At 42.5% G+C, this 21,787-nt stretch overlaps 1 protein-coding gene across 1 annotated transcript; it reads right to left on the bottom strand. All coding sequences in view use genetic code 11, as the record gives it.

Moving 5' to 3' along the window:
- Positions 1-1,526: 1,526 nt before the first annotated feature.
- Positions 1,527-18,403, bottom strand: EGR_03991 (Tubulin beta-3 chain; the record flags this gene model as incomplete). Its single annotated transcript, XM_024493240.1, has 10 exons — positions 1,527-1,601; positions 2,153-2,498; positions 3,391-3,960; positions 4,694-4,782; positions 8,445-8,826; positions 10,950-11,236; positions 12,955-13,195; positions 16,313-17,136; positions 17,816-18,280; positions 18,347-18,403. The coding sequence occupies 10 exons, from the start codon at positions 18,401-18,403 to the stop codon at positions 1,527-1,529; spliced, it is 3,336 nt and encodes a 1,111-aa protein (XP_024352339.1).
- Positions 18,404-21,787: the final 3,384 nt, after the last annotated feature.

Below are 21,787 nucleotides of genomic sequence, written 5' to 3'. Positions count from 1 at the left end.
ATGGTAGGTAAGCCCATGGCGATTTACGAGCTGCACAATCGCGGAAAAATATCGCATAATTTTCGTTTCTGTCATACAATTTGCCTCAATTCGCAATAGTCGGTGCAGAAAGACAATCACTGGGACAGCCAATGGGAACTTTCAGAATCAGATGAGATCCGTGTAGTTAAAATACACTTGTTTTAATGATAAGCAAAACTACACGAGTCTTTCCAATCTCCCACAAATATGATTCCAAGGTAATAGCTCCTTATGAGGCGTCTTCCAGGCTCATAAATCTTGTTGCATCTTCAGAGGCAACTTGGTCGTTTAAGGTAAAAAAGGCTTTTCATCGGGAAACTGACTGAGGCATGCTCACAGGCCAATGTCAATGGGAAAGTCAGTAATGACGACTACCATTGTAGCGTAAAGTACGTGAGATGTAAATTTGACAGTTATTGTCTAAACACATGTGCCTCGAAGAAAAATTTACACAAGCGTGAGAAAAGTGCAAATGACACACTACAAAGGTGGGTGATCTCACAACTCAGTTGAGGATATTTATACTTGATCCGAAGGAGGACCTGTGGGACAATTTAATGTCGCATAAAAGACACAAAAGTGTAGCTCAAGTTTTGGAAAAAATGCGGTGCCTCCTCCACCTCCCTACTGGCTGGATAGAATCCAGATAGATATAGCTGAACAGCACTGAAGTGAGAACAAAGTGGGAAGGAGGATTGGACGCGAACCATTACCTCCTCAAAACTATTTTATGCCTAGTCCTTCATCAAATAACTGCCTGTAAGGCAACGGTTTTACGTCTAGCGATAGACACACAAGAGAGCCAACACAATCCCCTTTCTCTCAGTACACTTTCTATGCAGGATAAAACTCCAGATTCAGCAAAATTGCCAAGATGGACCAGTGACCTTGCAATCAGACATCCTCGCATTTGCACGCAAATTTGATGACTGGTGCGGTTAGTTCGTGGATGTTTTTTTCCTACAGCACCAACTACGTTGTGATAGCCGATGCAAGAGGTTGACCGAGAGGAGCGCCGGGGACGACTCTCAAGAGGAGAAGACTATGCAATAGTTTGGTTGTTCGTTTAACTCTTCGTTTTGATATCGCGAGCACTTAAGATTCCGCATTTGTACTTCCTCCAGGCCATGCTAGTAGCCCGCAGCTCACCTGTATATCGACAAAACTTTTTTTGCCCCTTAGTATTATGACTACTTTTGCATTCGGGAAAGACTTAGGGGCTACAGAAGAACAAGGATTTGAAGGAGGAAATCCATGCGAATGCAGTTAATGACAAGATGGTTTGTTTACTCAGACATATCAATTAAGATTAAGGAGGGATCGGATTGTACCATGTTTTGTCGCACCGATCTCATGTGAAATTCGGTCTCACGATGCATCAATTCAGATTGAAAATGTCAGATTAGATGGAACCCATACAAGCAAACAAAATCTAAACTTTTAAGCAAATTTTGTTTTCTTCAGAGGCTATAAAAGCATTTATGCTTGGAATAATAAAAAAGAAGTCAGATCACTTTCATAATTTTTTTACTGAAATGCCGTAATTGGCTGGCGACTGCTAAACCTAGGAGGGGTAAATTCTGAAAAGAAAGAAATAAAATTTACTTTTTTTTCATTGAAATGTTCCCCGTAAAAAGGGCTATCCACAGGTGGAAAAAGTGGACTTGAGTCTAGAGAAAAAAGGCAATTGGGCAAGTGAGAAACGGAGCATATCACCAAGTAAGCCCGGAAGTGGAAAAAACTTCATTTCACAGGTTTTTAATACCCTTTTAGGCTCTGCTTTAATGTGTAAATATTTTGAACGAGTTCATTCACTGGTGGGACCACGAGAAAAAATATTTCCTGTTTTAAGTCGTCAGCTCATAATTACTAAATAATTGCCACCAGATGCTGAAGTAGATTACATTACATGAAAAATCTAAAAGGCAACTAACTTCGCGACAGTTATCTTGTCAAAGAGGGCGGACAAGCCTTACCACTAACACCTGGATACATTCGGATGGTTTGTGCTTATGTTCAGAGGGAAGAACAAGATCAACATTTATCATCTTTATTCGTCAGTGAGAATTCAAACGCATTTTGCAGTCAATGTGACTTGATAAGAAATATGAAGGAGGTGAAGAGGACCTACCAAGTCCAACGGTTCCCAAGAGCCACTCCTAGAGGGTCCGCTTTTCGTCTTCGCACCGACTTCCTGCGCAGTGCTTCGATCACCAGTGGCAGAGTTGTGAGAGGGACTAGTGCCGGTGGTTGGCAGAACAGTTGGAGGTGGGGGCGGCGGTGGGACCGCCTTCGAACTCAAAGTGCAGATGAGCGGTCCCGGACGCAGCCCTCCTCCACTGCCGTTATGAAGTCCATCCTTACTTTCCACCTCTGCCTCTTCCTTTGCCTCGTCCTCTGCATTCCGATCCGCATTCTCCTTTTCGCTTGCATCCGAGTCGTCCGCATGGGGCAAGTTCAGAGAATTCAAGTCAAAACTAAAACACCCAGACCCACATACTCAGGTTGGTATTTAAAGTGGTATGGACTAAACAATGCAAGCTCGATTCTGCAATGTCAGTGCTATTCAGCATCTGTATCTGACGCTTTTTGAGTGGATTTTTAAGTAACAGGTTAGTACATTTGCTCTCGAGCAGCTATCTAATCAGGAGAACTAAAAAGGTTGCATTAATCGACGCTCAAATACATCCGAGGTTCATTATATCTGACTACGTCTGACGGATGGTCATATCCTTATCAGCGTTGACCTAATGCGAGAAAACTTGTAATTTCAAGATGGAAATAGGATATTTTCTTGAAAAAATAGATTATTTCCATAACAATGAATTTTTGAAATACCAACATAAATTGGCCTTAATAAATAGTCAAAATCTGGCAAAAATATGCATAAGAAGTGGGGAAGAAGCAAGAACAAATAAGGCACGAAAAGCAGTAGGACAGGGCAGAAAAATAGAGGGTGCTGTTTGGTGAACGCAGACCTTTGAATGGTGGGAGGATTCCAGGGTAGAGCTATGCAGGCACAACCAAGGCCACGCAAAAAGCCAAAGCTGTAGAGGAAAGAGACAGAGTGAAGGAGGCATGAAGAGCTATGGAAAAGGAATGCCTACCTGAGCACCTTATGACCACTTAACTTTGGCAACATACTAATCTAGCAGCACACAGTTTCCTCTAGTGAACACACCACATGGATGCTTTCCAAGTTTCTCTGGTGAGCTTCTCGACGATCATCTCGACAGCCAATCGAATGAGCACAGATTGTGAGAATTAAAGTTTCATGGGAGGAAACACTCACTAATACTTAACAGCACCGCGAGGTGTATCTCGGCTCATGAGAATGGATTTCTGTGTGAGAAAAAGAGGAAGACTTACCATCCATTCGGCTTAGATCCACCTCTCGGAGGTGGGTCTGGTGGAGGAGGTGAGGGAAGAGGCATTGGAGATGGTGGAGCCGCACCAGGACTATCAATATTGGAGTAGATGGACTCTTCCATTTGTCCGCTGCCACCGTTAGTGATGGAGGTCAGCTGAACGGCCTCTGCCAGGGAGCGCAGATAGGCGTTCAACTTGGCGTCGGCACGGACATTAGTGTAGCCGGGTTCAAGGCAGTCTATCAGGGGACTGGGAGGCAGATCAGCTAGTGATTCACCAGCGCTCCAGCGAGGTGATTCTAGAGAAAGGGGAGGTTTAGGAGGTGGAGGTGGTGGGGGACTATCTCCCGTGGGTTCCATTTGTGACCACAACTGTGCCAGAAGACGTCGATCCTCCAGAGTCAAGCCGCCACCATGTGGAGACTTGGAACCCTTCAGTGCAATGTCTGTTGACGACATTGTCGGTGGGAGAGTAGAATTCGCTGCAGACCCGTTGGTTGACTTGCTGTTCGATGGAGGAGTTACACGGGGGAAACGAAACGACAAGAATCCGGTTTGTTTGACTTTTACCCTGCAAAGGGGGTTACGCCGATAACATCATGAACGATGACAAGACTGTAAGTAGCATCTACTTAATCCATTGAACTGTTTAATGCGAATAATGAGGAACGATTTAGTGAGAAATTAGTACACAAGATTTTATGCATTTTTTGTCCACTTAACGATTTCTCATTTAAAAGTGTATTCTTGTTGCTAATTTTATGACCCACCATGTGTTTCGGTAATCTTTTAACATGAGAGCGTAGAATTTCCACCCACGCCTAGCATAGTATGAGAAAATCGGTGTTTTATCGGATAATGTATAACAAAAGAGTGTGAATTTGCGTGCATCGTGAGAATTTCACACATTTTCCGAACTTACAAACACGGTTTTTGATGGAATTAGTGCTTTATTTCCCTAAGCGGCATTTTTCCACGGTGTTTATGCACACATATTCTCAGAAGCATGAAAGGAAGGAAGATACGGGACAATTTGTCGCCATTAAATCACACAATGTGCGCAGCCATTCGCCGTGTCCCTACAGTACCAGAAGGCGCATCATCAATTCGCAAGACTCATTTCTTTTCCGATCTGCAGAAGGACACCAAATGGTTAATCACTTCCATTTATACGGCCTATTATTAGCGGAAAGGAAGGGCGAAGGGCAAAAGAGGAGGCGGGAGCGGGGACATAATTAAAGCCGACGCCCATTATCGCAATTACAGGTGTTGGTTCCCATAATTCCACAAAGACGCAAACTCACATTGGACTTCTCGCTCCGTTTACACACGACAGAGCCTGTGGTGTTGTTGGCCGTGTGCATCCCGAAGCCTCCAAGCTGAGGAATAGCGACTAAAAAAAGGAGAGAAATGGTGTTTTAAACTAAAGGCAAATCGAGTTATCACCTAGAATAAGCTCATATGGTAGGTAGCAAGCTTTGCCCCAATCGGCTTTAATGAGCTAAGCACAGAAAATTAAAATAATAACGAAGCATACGAGGTTCAGTCCACTGAATGCAAGGAAGCATTTTTTCCCGTAAATGGGAAGAAAATACTATGACAGCATTTCCTGACCCTTGATTTGTCAGTTAATGCAATCACAACGTAACGCTTCTGTGGTACCAATGATTGCTGTTATGGGGAAACATCTCCCGAAAATTCATCCAATCGAAAAGGCTGTTCGGCGATGGGTTATTGCTAAAGTACACAAAATCACAAGCAGATTTATTTCTGAAGTTGAAAAAGATCTCTTTTGAATCACACTATTTGAGAGCCTCTAATGTGCTTGATGTAGGTGGTCTCTTTGACGGAGAGAAGTGGGTTGCGAAGATAGATAAGTAATACGGTTAAAAGGAGATGCGAGGATGCCAAAAGTCTGGGAGAAAGAGGAAAGACAGAAATGGCTGAAATAAAGGAGTGTACCGGACATAGCCTTGCATTTAGGCTGGTAAAGATATCTAGATTACGCGTAATTGGTACCAATGGCAAAGTGTGCCCAAAAATTAACCTTTGGAATGCCAGTCAAGTGGCATGTAACGAGGTGCCTCGTGGTAAATTCTGTGCGACTAAAGGTCATCAAGACCCTTGTGCCATTGACGCTTGTGGATGATTCCAAATTAGCCCGGAGGGATCTACTCTGGAGCCAATGCTAGAACCAAGCTTTGGTTCGAAAGTCTTCCCAAAATTCATCCATTTAATTGTCGAATTCCTAAAATTTAATCTACGGAGTGAATGGCTTGGTATTAGTTCATACAAGAGTACGGATTTTATTTGAGTGATGACAAGGAAAGTCAAGTGTTTAAGTGACCACTATAACCTCATTTGGGTTATAAGTAGCCTGCTTTTTGTCCAGAAGGACAATTAATAGATAGTGTGGAGCTTAATCTGATCAAAAAACGAGGAAGACTACCAAGATATGGATCATGTAATCAATTTCACGGTACCCAACCAATGATTCCACCTCTTGTCATTTGAATAAGGAATCTTTTAAAGTGAACAAGAAAGACAATAACGAAAGGAGGGTTCTCACTGCCATAGAAATTCGCTTTATCCTGACGATGTGGTCTGCGAGTGTCTACATCCAAGGGAGACAAAGCATCTTACGATCGCAAGTGGTGAGCCTAAGTTATGTGTTCGAGTCTGTATGGAGCACTCGCAGAGGCTGAAAATCTCCCAGTACTTAGTGACTTGGCAAATCCAATTACGCCTTTCAATAAAATTTTGAATTGTCTCATTGCAATTCCTCCTACACTTGAGGGAGACTAGCGTCTGGTTTGACAATTTATGACTGGAGTTGCTGCTGCCCTCATTTTCTTCGACAGAAGATAGGCACAACTTAGGAGAGGATGAACTGTTAGAACTGTCAGTTTTAGCCGGCCATCCTTTTGTTCCTGAAACGGCTCGAGACAAACGAAGTCCGTTCGAGGTCAACGTCATAGCCACAATTACGGAGGCAATTTGCAACTGCCCCTCTCTACACTACTTCTTCGTGCACACATCGTGGGCCAGTTAAGTCCGGGCACTGTTAATCAAGGTGGGAAGTAACAGTAGTTGAGTGCTTGATAACACAGTCCCTTGTAATCCAAGAATTAGATCTGAGATCGTGGATATCTGCTCTTATCTAAAGTCAGTAATGCTCCCGGTCTTGGTGGTTCCTGGCCCATTATACAGCAGTCATTCGGCTTGACCCTAAGAGCTGGATCGCGCATAACCTTACTGTGTAGGGATGGTGAAGGTAATCATTCACAATGATTTGCGATTCCAAAAAGTTAGCGCATTTTGGACACCGGGAAAGCTAGCCGACTTTGACCAGTGTATGAACTATACTAAAAGGCAAAATTCAAAAGTCCCCGTTTGACCAGACTAATCCTTTTAATTTGAACAGATGCGTGTTTTGGAGAGATGAATGTAGCCTCTTCTACGTGAAAAAGCATGAATCACCCACCGTTGGAACCGGTGCCATTGACATAAGCAACAGGAGCAGAGGTGTGGGGGGCGGGAACGTCGTGTCAATGGCAGACCAATGTCCACAAACGGGGTTTGTTGGCGTGCCGGCAGCGGTTACACAACAGCCTTCACCTCCAGTTACTTCAAGACCACAAGAGCGCAGTGTTTGCGTGTGCGTCGCCCGACGCTAACCTTGCTTACCATCTCTGCTTGATTAGAGGATGCTGTGACAGCGGCACTAGACTGCAAGTTCATTCTCAATATACCAAGTGAAATGTCACGACTTAGGAGCCATTCTTCTATGCAAATTGACTCTGGAGGCAGAACGCCTTTCAGTCTCATAACATTCCAATGCAAGACGTCAATCAAGGATGGCAAAGAGGACGAACTATAGAAAAGGAGGGGAATGTGAATCATCCAAGTCACGTGACTTCATCCACTGAGATGGTCGAAAAAGAGAAAGGAAAGGGAAGGGAATACAGCTTCCCAGTCTACAACATTTTGTTGCACGAAACATGATAAGCTACAAAACCTCCTAGCCAAGATATGACGACCACAGCATTCAACGACTACGTCGGGCTGTTGGAAGCTGGCACGATTATTCACAGAGACAAAAAATTCTCATCCAAATAGGCACCGTGCATCTGTTCGGTACTTAGACCTCTTGCTGTAATGTAAACATCGGAGAGTAGTGATGGATTGTTTACCAGAATCACCTGAGAGTGCAGACAGTGTCTAGGAGGTACGCTTCCATACTTCAATGTGAAAGTTCCGAAGGGTTTCGTAATCTGGATCACAGATACTCCACATTATTTTCAGCAGGACTAAGAGGTAAGTGGACCACGGAGGAGGGCACATGCATGAGAAAGTTTGGTGACTTCATGTAAAGAGGAATCTCTAGAAGCAAATAAATACCTTCAGTGTTCCAATGCTGCCATTGGTAGCAACATGGAATTTTCACAGCGGTCACTTGAGAGGAATTTGCTTGGCAGGAAACAAAACAAGGCAGTTTATGGCTCTTTCAAGAAGGGTTTTCTACATTCTGGTATTGCACTAGATGGGAGATAAACACAAAAGAATTAGCTGGCCCAATCTCTTTTGTTTTTATCCCTGCACAGAGCATAGTACCGAGAATTTCAGTCGCCTGAATCGTTCGTGAAGCAGTATAATTAATCTGCGAGAAATTTGTACAATTTGAATGGCGAAAAAATGGAAGTGATTTATGTAACAGAGGAACATAAATTTTGGGTAGAAGGAGCAGAAACGCAAGAGAAAGTCGGTTTAAAATTAAAGGAAAAGAATCTACACGTGAAACAGGGGTAATTACAACTAAAATAAACGAAAAGCCTGACTTTGTGAAAGAAGTGAGGGGACAATTCCATTCTTGCAGCAACAGAAACAACCTCCACATTGAGGACAGAGATAAATAAAGAGCTATATTCGTCTCAGTAGTTATTTAAAGCTCCGGAAAGTAGATGGGAGTGGTGAAAAATATGGTTAGACAAAAGGTCTCCCACCTCACCAACTTCTTAAATTATCGAAAATCGCGCACCAAGAGGGGATTCTCACCTCGGCGGCAGTTTGAATGGCTAAGAAGCAGGCGTTGCCGCGCGCCATAACCTCGCCAACGTCGTCAGGAGTAACAACGCCGTCAGCGCGAGGCGAGTCAGGAAAGTGGGCGGAGGAGGAGGAGGAGGAGGAGAGGAAGGGTGGCCGGGTGAGGGGTAGAGGGAGAGTGACACGAAGACCGCTTTTCTTTGCGGTGGTGGTGGTAGTAGCGGGGGTGGAGGCATTCATAGAGGGCTGTCCAGCTGGTGTTTCTCCGCCCAAGGCGACGGGTAGCACCTCCATCGGAGGCGGGTTGAGCGTCGCCAGTTCCGTCAACCAACCAGCAAACGCCACGTAGGCGTTCTCAAACCGACTTACCGCCTCGAGAATCACCCGATTTTCACTGGATTGGCATAAAAAGAATGAAATTAGTTCACTTCTTTGACTGACCCAGACAGAGCAATAAATAAATCCTTACAAAAACATGACAGGTAGGCACATCGAAATTGCTCGATGTCGTTGTGGTGGGAACGTACCGTAATAACAGCGCTTCTGCTTCGCTACAACTTTTAATACATCCACCAACACAGAGAAAGACACTCAAACTTGGAAAAGGGGACAATGTCTCAGCAAATACTCCTTTTCAATTTTCTATGTGGTAAGAGTCATTTTTTAATTTCTCTCGAGTCAGCTTGAACTCTGCTCCTGCCACCAAGGATTCAAGTCCACCAATTCGTCTTTTTGTCGACAAAACCACATCAAGGACAACTGATGTACAACAATGCAAAACTTGTCCAAGTACTGCTTGAACCATCAAGACAAAAAGGACATCGTTTCGCTGGTCGCCTCTTTTTAATAGTCGTGTGTTTATGAGTCGCAGAAGCGTTAATGTCAATCAATCAAACAACCAATAAGCCAATCAAGGGAGGGTTTTCAAAAAAGACCAAACTTTGTTCGTTATGTGTCAGTCAATCTATTAAAAACGTGGACTTTTCTATCACAGTAACTTAAACAGCTGTCTGTCACTGTGTTAGAGATTTAAATGGCTTCGATTCGAACAGGAGCCAAGACTGATAAGAAGCTCTTTAGCTAAGGGATAAAGAGGTACAAAACTACAAAAAAAACATCAAAAAACTCCTTTGATTTTCGATGCGGCCCACTCCAAAGGCACCTTGTAAGGTGTGTGAACTTTTAAAATGCATGCGATTGTTTACATGCAGGGTTTACAAAGTGCTCTCTCTACCTTTGTCCTTTTACCATGAACCCTCGCGTCATGAAAAAGCGGTTGAACATGAGGCATGTGATATGGAGCTTGCCCAGTAGACGCCCCGCCAAGAAGGGGTTAAAGTATTTCAGTCTGGTGATGTAGCAAATAGGTTCCAGTCTCATGCCTTGACAGATGACCATCAGCTCTCAAGAACATCAATTCGTTCTCGTCTCTTCTGGTTTGTAAGAAATGTGGGGTCTTTAGATTGTTCGCTGTCAGAAATGGTATTTGTATTGTGGCGTTCGTTTGGGGAACAAATATATTATGATTTATTCCCGAAAAACCCACACTCCCGGTGACTACACATCGTGTATGCTCAATGGGTTGCTTGCTGGAGACAAAACAACCATTAAAGCTGATATTTATCTACTTGAGACAATGCGAATGCGTGGATGAAACGGCCAGGAGTAGTCACGCGATTGGAGGAAAGTCCTATTAATGGAAAAAACTCAAGACCACATACTGCATACTGCCGCCAAACCTACCAGCAAGGAGATGGGAGGAAGGAGGACACCGCCGCACCTCATCCCCCGTATTCCCCTGACGATAACTTCTAACAGTGATTACTAACTTTTCTTGCCAATTAAATGCAAAAGCGAAGACGGAGTTGAAAGAATAAAAATGGGACAGAAACAGGTGGTTAGGGTTCGATTTTTCTGCCTTCAAGCCCCAAAACACCTTGACCTCGAAGTGAGCCTGTGTCTCATGGGAAAAGGAATAGATTGTGCAGTGTCATGCGATTATTTAAACAACTTAAAGACTCTACGAAGCCTTTTGTAGTTACCCAACTTTTTTTTACAACTAACCGTTTAAAGTTCCTTGGCTACTTACCTTTGATGATCGTTAGAAGAATCAGCACTTTAAATATTACCATCGTTTCACCGAGTCTTCGCCCCCCAAGTAAACTTGTTTCAACTTCCAACACAGATAGAAATTGCAAAAACTGCTGTCTGCAAGCCAGCGTCCTTCAGATAAAAAAAAACAGCCGATTTGTCCAATTGCCAAAAAAACTTTTGCCCTGGGGATGAGAATCTTGGACGAGTTTTGGAAACGAAAGAAGGCAATGAACCTGTCTGCATCCCTGAAGAAAAAAAAATAGCTGGCTGTGTTAGCGATCCAGTTTGAGAGTAATCGGTCCAATGTTAACTAAGAAGAAAGCTAATAACATTCCGCCAAACTGGGCAAATTTTCGACGGAGAAGAGAATTCCCACGCTTCTCCAGAATTCCCCCCAAGAGAGGATGAGAAATGCGAACTCACCTGTAATACTGCCTCTCAGGTTTCGAAGCTGTGGTCAATGACCTGAACGCTGCTGCCCCGGAGACGGCATTTGAGACGGACACGGAGGTGGGGAGGGTGGAAAGTCCATCTGTCTGGATGTAGGCAGCCGCAGTGGCGACCCGACAGCGGATAAGCCGCAGACACTCGGTGATTTGAGCCACCAGATTTGTCAAGTTGTCCCGGTGTACTCGCTGTCGCAACAGATTATTGGTGTAGGCCAAATCCACATAGAGATCCGCCTTCAACTTTTGAAAGTCCAGTGCCGGCTAAATTCAAAAAATGCACGCACTTCAACACCCTTTCCTTCAGATTGGCATAGGTTTGGGGAACTCCAAATTTCGTAGTAAAATCCAGCTTAAAATCTCTTTAGTTGACGGAATCAAGTGGTGACAGGCAAAATGGACTTTTTTCTCTATAAAGCAATATCAATAGCTTGTGTCTGGCACTACTCCCTGATGAGGGTTTTTCACACTTCTAAAAGCGTATTTCAAGTGCGTGTTACTCACAGCTTGAGTAATTCAATGTGTATTAAAAGACAAAAGTCATAACTACAGTCGCAATCACGAGACAACCTAGGCCAGCACGTCAGCTTCGACAATGCTGCCGACAAGTCGACCGCCTATACCTATTGAACATTTTCAGCCTAGCAATTTGGTCGCCATAATAATAATAATGCGTGGTTGTGGCTGGCCCACTCATGCTCTATCACCCAGTCCTGCTTCTATCGCCGTACTATTTGCGTTTTACAACGTCCTTAAAGATAGCTTTACCGATAAAATTGAGTTCACAATTCCAAGGAAGCAGGTGTGTCGGCGAACAGTCATGCGGTGGGCCCAGTGTATAGAGTTTGCAATCCCAAAGCCCTACTACAGTCTGTGTAACAGACCCTATGGCGCTGAATTCTTTCAGTAGCGCAACCGGTGGCTCAGTGGGGTAGCTGGAGAGGTGCGCAATTTGGCACAAATTTGCATTGCCGCTGAGGTCACATGCACAGACACAAACACTACAGCGTCAAACTTTTGCATAGTACAACAAAACGACGCAGTGAAAGAAGGCAAACATGTCATGTTCTGTCCTCCTAAAATGCAGGTTTAATCGCATACGCACACACAACCACTGCTAATGGTGCTGTTTCTGTGGACAGAAATGGGCTAAATTTACCTTCAAGGCAAAGGTTAGAGTTAATGACATCCACACAGGTATTGCTTGAGGCAAAAGCTGTTGTTGTTAGGACAATCACGTGACGCCCTGTGAGAGGATAATCTAGCATCAATTTTGCCGCTTTTCTAAAGCAATTTTGAGTGTGATGAGAAATCTTAATAATAAACAGAGTAATCACATCAAAGCTAATGACAATTCCAACTTGTGACTCTATAGCTTGAGTGGATTTGCGTGATTCGTGATGTAGGTGGTTAATTTATGCACAATGTCGTTGCTATTTCAGGCCATGTGTAGGTCTTCTGCCTAATCACGAGGTGAGCGGGAAACAAGGACGATATTAAAACTGCCTTTTCAAATCAGACATCTCATAACTGAAGCTCACAAGAATCAGAGCCGGAAAATTGTATTAATAGTACACCGGTTCATACAACATTCATGTAACTCTCAAGCACGGCTTGAGGCATATTGAGAAGTCGCCATTATATGCTATTGAATTTAATACAGAAGTCCAAGATTTCCGTTTTTTAATCTATGGACGGAAAATGAACTATAAAAAATCCATGAGAGCCCTTCGACAGGTAGTTAGAAGTCCACCAATGTTAATAAATGACAGTTTGTAATGGCGTTTCAGGGTGTGATGGAAAGGCAAGGAATAATTAAAGTACCACACACAATGTAACTCTCGGCTACGGCAGAAAAAGGCATGCTAGGAGGCGCTTAATCTTGTTGATTGGTGGCCGTTCACAAATGGACATCACTCACCATCCTTCTGTAATGAGGAATGTTAGTGGCATTTAACATATAGTAGAGCGAGGCGACTCACGATTTCTTTCAAGAGGTTTTCGGGCTCCTGCAGCAGCTGCCCTTGCTGCTGTGTGGAGGAATAGTGTTTCCGGTTTTCTCGGAACGAGGGTATCCGTATTTTCATATTGGATGTCTTTGTCACATCAGGTTTAAATATGCGGATAATTCCCTTGAAGGTCTTCGATGATGAACGTCGAACGGGAGCCTCCCTGGAGTCCAATTCGGGGCACTCTGTCGCCATTTTAGCATGACCCCGTGATCTGAAATAAAAGAAAACAAAATAGGCTCTGATATCCTTGAATGACTATTTGTGTCTGAGGGTGTAAATAAGCAACTAAACATTCTATGTGTTTATGCCATCTAGGGGAACGATGGCATTCTAAGGGTGCAAATATCCATACTGTTTGCCACCTACACTAAATTATTGTTACTTAAAGTAACTGAAAAGTCTGGTCAATGTGGTTTTTAGGATATCTGTCAAATAAGAAACTCGAGGATACTTCAAGAACAAGATCTTAAGAGAAATGGCATCGATAAATGCAAATCCAAGAAAAAAACCCTGAAAAATTAACCACAGCATTTTTATTGTACGCCAAACAGTTGTGAATGTGCATTTGCCTTTTAAGAGCTAATCTCAATTTCGGGGACTTAAATTAACGAAGAGTCGAACAGAATGGTTATTGCATTTGCAGTTTTGTAAGTGTAGGTGTACAAGTATCATATCGCAATTAATCACCGGAGGTTTGCTCCCATTTAAAGCGTGTTCGATGCCTCGCATTTTGCCACTAATAAGGGATTTGGAAGGAATTCTCTCCTCCAATTAACTTTGATAATACTCGCTTTAGGTAAGATAGTGATTAAAATGAGGCTTTCTGTGAGAGTGTAAAAAAGGCTGATAGATCGCAAAGTTTCCCATTGCAAACGCATGTGACCAATCCGCAAAAGACGTCTGTAATGTCGGTGTGACTTTATAAGTGTTAGGACAAGTCAGACATGACGAAATTGAATAATTTGAGATAAATTCGAGTGAGTCAACTGGTAAAACTGGAAATGGATTGCCATACAAAGCGGTGTCAGAGATACGTCACATTCAGCATCACAATATTTTATGAGAATTAAAAGATATTGCCATTTCTAAGCTGTTTATGTAGAAGACAATGTTAAAGTAAGGAAACTGCCGGTGTTCGAAAGTCCCAAAATACGTACAAAGTAAATAGTGCAGACCCTAGAGAATAAATAACCCCGATCCAGAAGTTCCTATTCCTATAACTGCTGATGTAAGGATTGTGGTTATACACGAACAGTCTCAAATCCAGTTGACTCCAACCGCTCCACCAGAAGAGGATTAAATGCTACAACAAAATCATTACATTGAAAGCTAAATCTGGAAAACCAGGAACGAGGCTATGCGTCTTCAGCATACTGCTTTTCACATATAAAGTCGGTATCCTAGGTCTCTGGAAGACATACATGGAAATTTGTGGCGATTCAACATCAAAATGTCCCCATATGTTTTACAGTTTGATCATGTAATGTTAAAAAACACTTTTTTTCCTAAGCAAGAATCATGCATGCATCTATGCATGTTTGTTCAGGAACACAAAAATGTTCAAAGGTGTTAACGGGTCAGCATTTGTCCCCAAATATATAACATAATACTTGTCACGTTAAAAGATCCACGGTTTTATCTATAGATGTTTGTAAAACAACGGATTGGGGATGGAATGAATTTAAATGCGATTGACGCCTCCTAAAATCCATTCGAACAAAACGAGTTGTAGTCAGTGTTTCTAATTAATTCCACAAAAAATAGAATAGGCAAATGGAAAAATAACATAGTTTATAGAATTGATAATGTCTTATAAATAAATCAGAACTTGAGAGAACCCTACCAGCTCCAACACGCATCCAGGGGATACAAAACCGTGGCCATACCTGACCTTGACATAGCAAACATGTTTTACAAACATAAACACGTAATAAAAGGGGTATAATAATTAACCAGCATATTATTTGATATTGATATGATTCATTAAATAATGAATTTTGTTTAAATTAGTGAGTAAAAGTTCAGGCGTACGACAACCCTTAGCTCATTCACTAAGTATCCTGCTAAAGTATTTTGTCGTCAATTAGGCAGGTGTTTAATCAAGCTTTTAGGCGTTTCCTGCTTATAAAGCTGTAGTGTCACGAGTTTTCTTTCAGTTTGTTAAAAGGCGAACCAGTAAGGAGGGCAATTTACTATTGGCAGATGAAAAGCTGTGGGGGCTCTGACAGGCAAAAGTACACCCTGCAGAGTCTGAAGAACACCGATGCCTTTCTACGCAGCAAAACAAAATATGGGGTCACTATAGAACACTTTTAAGTTAGCCATTCCAAGACTTTGAAAATAAGCTTTGCAATTTTGTTCCCGCTTTCTCCCGTTTGTATCAAATTTGGCTGTAACAGGACTGCTGGGGTTTTGCCTAAAGTCAATGTTAGCAGCTCAGCCATATAATTTTGTGTTTTATTTAATGTATAAGACCAACGGGAAAGACAACTACAATCAGGCCTAATACGGCAAGGAGTGTACTAAAATACGCACCATCCATGGCGCCCAAGTGCCTATATAACCTATCTTGCGGCCCACCGCCATTATGCTCTCATGATTAGGCATAAAACTTTTTTCTTATAAGTCTGCTAAAGGAGACATATCGAGTCTTTGTGAAAGCCCAGTAAAGTATTTAATTTTCCTGACGATAATCGAGATTTGATGCTTGTTTATACTTGTTGTTTACCCCGCAATTTTGTCTCCAGCTAAAGAATCATATCCTAGACAGCTGTAAAATGACGCCCTTATATTATTTTACGACAGAAATATCAACTTTTTCTTATCTTCCATTCCTGTTGCGACATTTTTGTGTCTGTACCCGCGTGATTTTCAATCGAATTTCCAATTTTTGCAGCCTGCCTAAGGCACATAACAGTAGTGAAAAGCAATTACCGAGTTTTTACGCAATGACTCGACTAAAAGTGAGTCAATCGTACACTATGCCTTCGGATACAAAATCATATAATTTTATTTACCTGTAATTTATCGGCCTCCCACCTAGTCACTCAGGTAATTTTCAAAGTACATTAAAACTGAGTAAGGCATGCAGCAAATTGTTAAATTTTCTCGTGAGAACTAGTCAAATTTAGCGTCTTTATCTTTACCTTAACACAAAAGTTACCATTTCAGCCGTTTCTGTGAACAGTTGCTTGGCTAGACCTCAGTCTGGTGTGGAAAACAACAAATCTTTTGCGCAAATATCTGATCCCAAGATAATTCGTTGAAAAAAAGACCTTGAATGCGTTTTTGTTAAAACACGGTGCAAAATAGCATTCTTTCATATTACTCTTCTGGAGCAGCTTCCTCTTCAGCCGCCTCTCCCTCTTCACCATAATCGTCATCTATTCCGACCTCTTGATACTGCTGATATTCACTGATCAAGTCGTTCATATTCGACTCCGCTTCCGAAAACTCCATCTCATCCATGCCCTCACTAGTGAAGAAGTGCAGGAAGGCCCTACGACGGAACATGGCTGAAAATTGTTCACTGACACGAGTAAATAATTCCTGTATCGCCGTGGTGTTTCCAATGAACGTGCCGGCTACCTTGAAGTTGATTGGTGGAATATCGCATACTGCGGTCTTCACGTTGTTCGGGATCCACTCTACAAAGTAGGTGGAATTACGAGTCTGGGTTTCCAGGATACGATCCTCCACCTCCTTCATGGACACCCTTCCACGGTACATGGCAGCAACGGTGAGGTAGCGGCCATGACTCGGGTCACACGCTGCCATCATGTTTTTCGCGTCGAACATCTGTCGTGTCAGTTCAAGAATCGTACAGCTTTGGTAGGACTGCGAGGTTCGACTGGCGAGGGGCGCAAAGCCGGGTACGAAGAAGTGCAGACGTGGAAAGGGAACCATATTGACAGCCAGTTTTCGTAGATCAGAGTTCAGTTGGCCGGGGAATCGGAGGCTCGTGGTGACACCTGACATAGTCAGACTAACCAGGTGGTTTAAGTCGCTATAGTTGGGGTTGGGCAACTTCAGCGTTCGGAAGCAAATGTCGTAGAGTGCCTCATTATCGATGCAGAAGGTCTCGTCTGTGCTCTCCACCAGTTGGTGGACTGAGAGAGTGGCGTTGTAGGGCTCAACCACCGTGTCCGACACCTGCATTGTAAGGCAAACTCGTCATTACTTTAATTTCTGATAGAGAAAAAGCCACCCTTTTTATAATTTACCGACAGCATTTATTTTGAGGGAAGTTCTTCATTTAGAAGGGCTGGTCACCTGCTAAAGATTAACATTTTAAGTTTTTGTGGCATTCCTGTGAATTGCTGATTGTTATATCTGAGTTAGACAACAGTTAGCTTTTAGTGTTCTTTTTTTAGCCAACTGGAAATGGCCAGGAAAAATTAAGTTGCTCATAACCTCTTATCTTTGAGTGGTATTGAATGGACAAGGGTGGATTTTCGCCGAAGATGCAAAATGCTAAATGACAAAGGTGAAGCACTTTATCTGATGTAACAAGAATAACTTAATAACATTCAGAATTTAGTATAATCCTACAATAAAACTGATGGGTGGATGAATGAATGGACAGATAGGGGTGGATATTACAGCATTGGAACGAATAGGAGATTGTAGAAAATAAAAAACCCCATTGCTAACAAGTCGGGGCGTTAGGTTATGTTGAACCATTCCTATCTAATTTAAATCGCGACACTTCATTAGGTGCATTAATCAAGGAATAAATAAAAAAATTCAAATTTACAATCCTCTCTTGTCAGCTGACTAAGATAAGTGATCCCACAACTGATAAGCCAAGTGACTTTCCAAACCAACCAACCTTAGGTGAAGGCACCACAGAGAAGGATGTCATAATACGATCTGGATACTCCTCTCTGATCTTCGCGATGAGAAGAGTACCCATGCCAGATCCTGTGCCGCCACCGAGACTATGGCATAGCTGGAAGCCCTGCAAGCAGTCGCAAGCCTCACACTCCTTTCGGACGACGTCCAGCACCTCTTCAATCAACTCTGCGCCTTCAGTGTAGTGACCCTTTGCCCAATTGTTGCCCGCTCCGCTCTGACCGAAGATGAAGTTATCCGGTCGAAAGAGCTTGCCCAACGGACCTGATCGTACCGAATCCATAGTTCCGGGCTCAAGGTCGATCAGGAGGGCCCGCGGCACGTATTTGCCACCTTGGCCTTCGTTGTAGTACACGTTAATGCGCTCTAATTGGAGATCCGAGTCTCCATGATAGGAACCCATCTCGTCAATCCCGTGTTCTTGTGAGATTGTCTCCCAGAACTAGCGTAAAGAATGGCAGTTAGGCATGAATCGAGAAGTTGGGAAAGCTATCAGGAGTAGAGATACCTTTGAACCGATCTGGTTACCGCATTGCCCCGCCTGCATGTGAACAAGTTCACGCATGTTGGAGAACTGGAGGACTAAACATTGACAGAGCTGTCACCTCAGTTTTATAGGTCATGTGGTGACTTGTGATTGGCGAGATGAGGGCCACTTACACACCTGCATGCGCAATCAAGCTCTTCGATTTGTCGACTCAGAGTTGTGCCTCAGGCTCACCGATCAACGAAATTGAGTGATACAGTAGGTGCATAATAAATGATCCCACGCACTTATGCGAATCTCATGCGTTTCAGACTGGTGTAGCGCCACTAACTCATGCGTTTTGGTGGCTGTTTTACATGTAGCCAACTCCGGAACGTGCTCTCTCGATTCTTGTGAAAGTGAGCAATCAAGTTAGGCTCAACGTCTATCATATCTCCTTGAAGGGAGCTTCATCGCCTTTATAGCTGCATTTATAGGCAGGACTACTGCCAACTTGTAAGGTGTTGCGACTCAGTGGAAATCGGTTCCTTTTCTCGATGAAATAATGTTTTATGGTTGACTAATCTAGGATTGATCACTCCATTCAAGGAGGGACCGGAGTCTGATGTTTTCGTGGAAAAGGAACTTCTTTTGGGTGCACACGTTGTAGTAAAGGCCTTATTTATTGAAAAATACCTTTTGAAAATAATATTCCCAGAAAGACGTTTAATTTGTTGTTTTTGAGCACTTTATCATGTGATTGGGATTTAGAATGAGTTGGGAAAATGCGTGTTTTAGTTGCACGATTTATTTGGGCGTAAAGCCTGTTAAAAGCTGAAGTAGGTGGCACAGTAAACTTAGGCTTTCAAGAAAAAGAGATCGCCATAAATCTTTATTTTACAAAAAGGAATTGTGTTTTGTTGAAGTAAGGAAGTGCACCTTATTATTGGGGTTGGTTTATCTGAAGATTTTGATCTTAACAGCAATGTGGATGCGCGGCTAACAGACCTGATCAAAATGAAAAACAACCGACAAGGCGATTTTGACAAAGTTCCAGTTGTCACTGTCTAAGTTGGCACCTAAAACCCCTGAAGGACAGGGAATAGAGGGGATTGGTACCGAGTTATCTCAGTAGATCATTCAAAAAGATTTTACTGTTACAGGTGGAAGGCAAGTAAGTATAGTGTCAGCAGCAATACCACGTTTTCTTTTAAATCTTGTGCCTGCTGAGAGGAAAGTTGTGGTCTCTTTACTATATTTTTACAGCTAAAGATGTGGAACGTGCAGTTAGCGACGAACGATATCATCGCAGAATCTTTGGGTCTTTGGATGACGCCTACTTTGGGAAAATTAAGCCATACCATGAGTGGCACTTGTGGTCGAATGGGCCGCTGTATAGCCTGTAATTGAGAATTGCACAAAATCCACCGCTTTAGATGATTGCAAAGTGCATATGACATTCCATTCAGTCAAAACGCTGAAAAGATTCTTTACTTTGAAGTGTTCTCACCAATGAACGAGGCTTCAAATCATTAAAATAATGTAAGATGAAAGCTGTAAATCCCAAAACTGCCCCAAAAGCCAATCAGGAAATTTTGGGAGAAGGAACAACGTTGGTTGAATAGCACTTACACCTATTTAAAACATCAGCAGCTCTTAAATAAACTTGTAAAGAAATTGTCTACTTGACCAGTGCGCCTTCATTTTTGGTTAAGTTGGTTACAAATCATGTGAGAATGGGTTATTTAAAGAGACATTTGGTTCTAATGTTAAACGTGACCAACTTGTTCACCTTTGAGTTTTGGCAGTGGGAACAGCTTAAGGCTCAACCACTGTACTTCCGCTCAGAGGTATAGCCTCCGCGCCATGCTAGCACCCACTCAGCCGTCCTGTACATCGTGGAGCTATGACTTCTTACGTCTTCAGGAAAGACTAGGGGTGCTACGCAAATAACCACCAAAATTCCATCAAAGTTTGCCATCTTGTAAACTTATTCTGTACTTCATTTGTCAAAGCGATGGCTTTTAGAGGCATTTTTACTAAGTCACAACACTACCTACGCAAAGTTGAGTCTGTGTAGCACCAAGTGGTGCCTGTGCTCCTGCTCACAAGATGCATTGATTTGAGAATGTGTAGCAGTGAATAGCACCTGTGCAAGTATGTGAAGGTAAACTGCCTAGCATGCAATGGTTTGGCACTGGTGCCCTCTGCTTTCACCTAATGGTATTCTACCCCGCTTAAATGCATTTTTATTGGCATAGCTGCTGATTCACATACACACACACACACACACACATCGGCATTTCAGAGCATACCTTTCGGCAATCAAAACAGGTGCAATGTACCAAAGTCATACACTCATATTCTGATGAAGACTCTGTAAAACAAACAGGTATTCTCAAGAATCCTCCAACTTTCTCAGACCATATGCATATGTAAGAGCACACTTTTGTCTTTCACACTTGTATGTTCCTCGATGCCCTTAAAAAATTTTAGTTCTCCCAGACCACGTGGCAGCCTTACTTTTGGTTGTGTGTGTGAGAGAGAGAGAGAGAGAGAAAAAGGCGGACCACTAGAGTATTCTGCAAGACCACAAAAGTCAGCTCACGTTTACAAACCCACTGACCCCAAATGAGGTGTCGGTAATTAAACCTGTAAAAACACTCCCAACGATGTTACTGCATCTAAACAATTTAGATCATTAGCGCTATAAATGAATATTATTACATTAGTCATTTAACCGGAACTGAGATGTGCCGCACAACCACTTGCGCTACCTAAATTTCCAGAAAAATTACCTGTTAGGAGCCCCGGACTGCTGTGCTAGAAAACAATGAAACCATGTAACTGGATTGATGCTGCACAATCACAGTTGAAAACCCATTAATTCGTCTAAGTTAGCTGCGACAAAAGTAGTTCTGTTAAAAAAACTTCAGAATATACGATAACTAAATATGTAAGAAGGAAAAAAGCGTTCAAAGAAAATAAGAAGGATTTATGTTTGTTGATTCCTATATTTATACCCCTCCTGTTTTTTGATATCCCCATATTCACCATTCGCTCATCTTAAAGTTATGTGCTCATGAAAACAAAATTAGGTTGCTTTTATTGGTTCCATATGAAAAATTGGCACAATTAGTTAATTGTAAAATAAATTTTAAGTGCAAAACAATTAACCCTACTTACATTTTGCAAGTAGCAATTTTTCTCAGTTGTCACTATGCTGTGGATATTCAGTGAATTTTCAAGCAGAAAACAACCACTTTTATGTATCTCAAGTAATCGCTCGATTAATTCTTAATGAATTTTTCCGAAAAATAAGTGGCATATTTTCACCCCTAAATCAAAGAAAAAAATCAAACGCCAACAAGTTTTTCATTCAGTTAGGAACGATCATCGGTAAGTGTTTTTCCAGACCATAAAAAGATGCCGAAGAAAAACTTTTGGCCTTCTTGATCTGATTGAATGGCATATGATTGCCCT

Source organism: Echinococcus granulosus (assembly GCF_000524195.1).
Source record: "Echinococcus granulosus chromosome Unknown EG_S00023, whole genome shotgun sequence".
NCBI classification, from domain to species: domain Eukaryota; kingdom Metazoa; phylum Platyhelminthes; class Cestoda; order Cyclophyllidea; family Taeniidae; genus Echinococcus; species Echinococcus granulosus.
The sequence above is the reverse complement of the archived record's forward strand: the minus strand, read 5'-3'. Positions and strand labels throughout refer to the sequence as shown.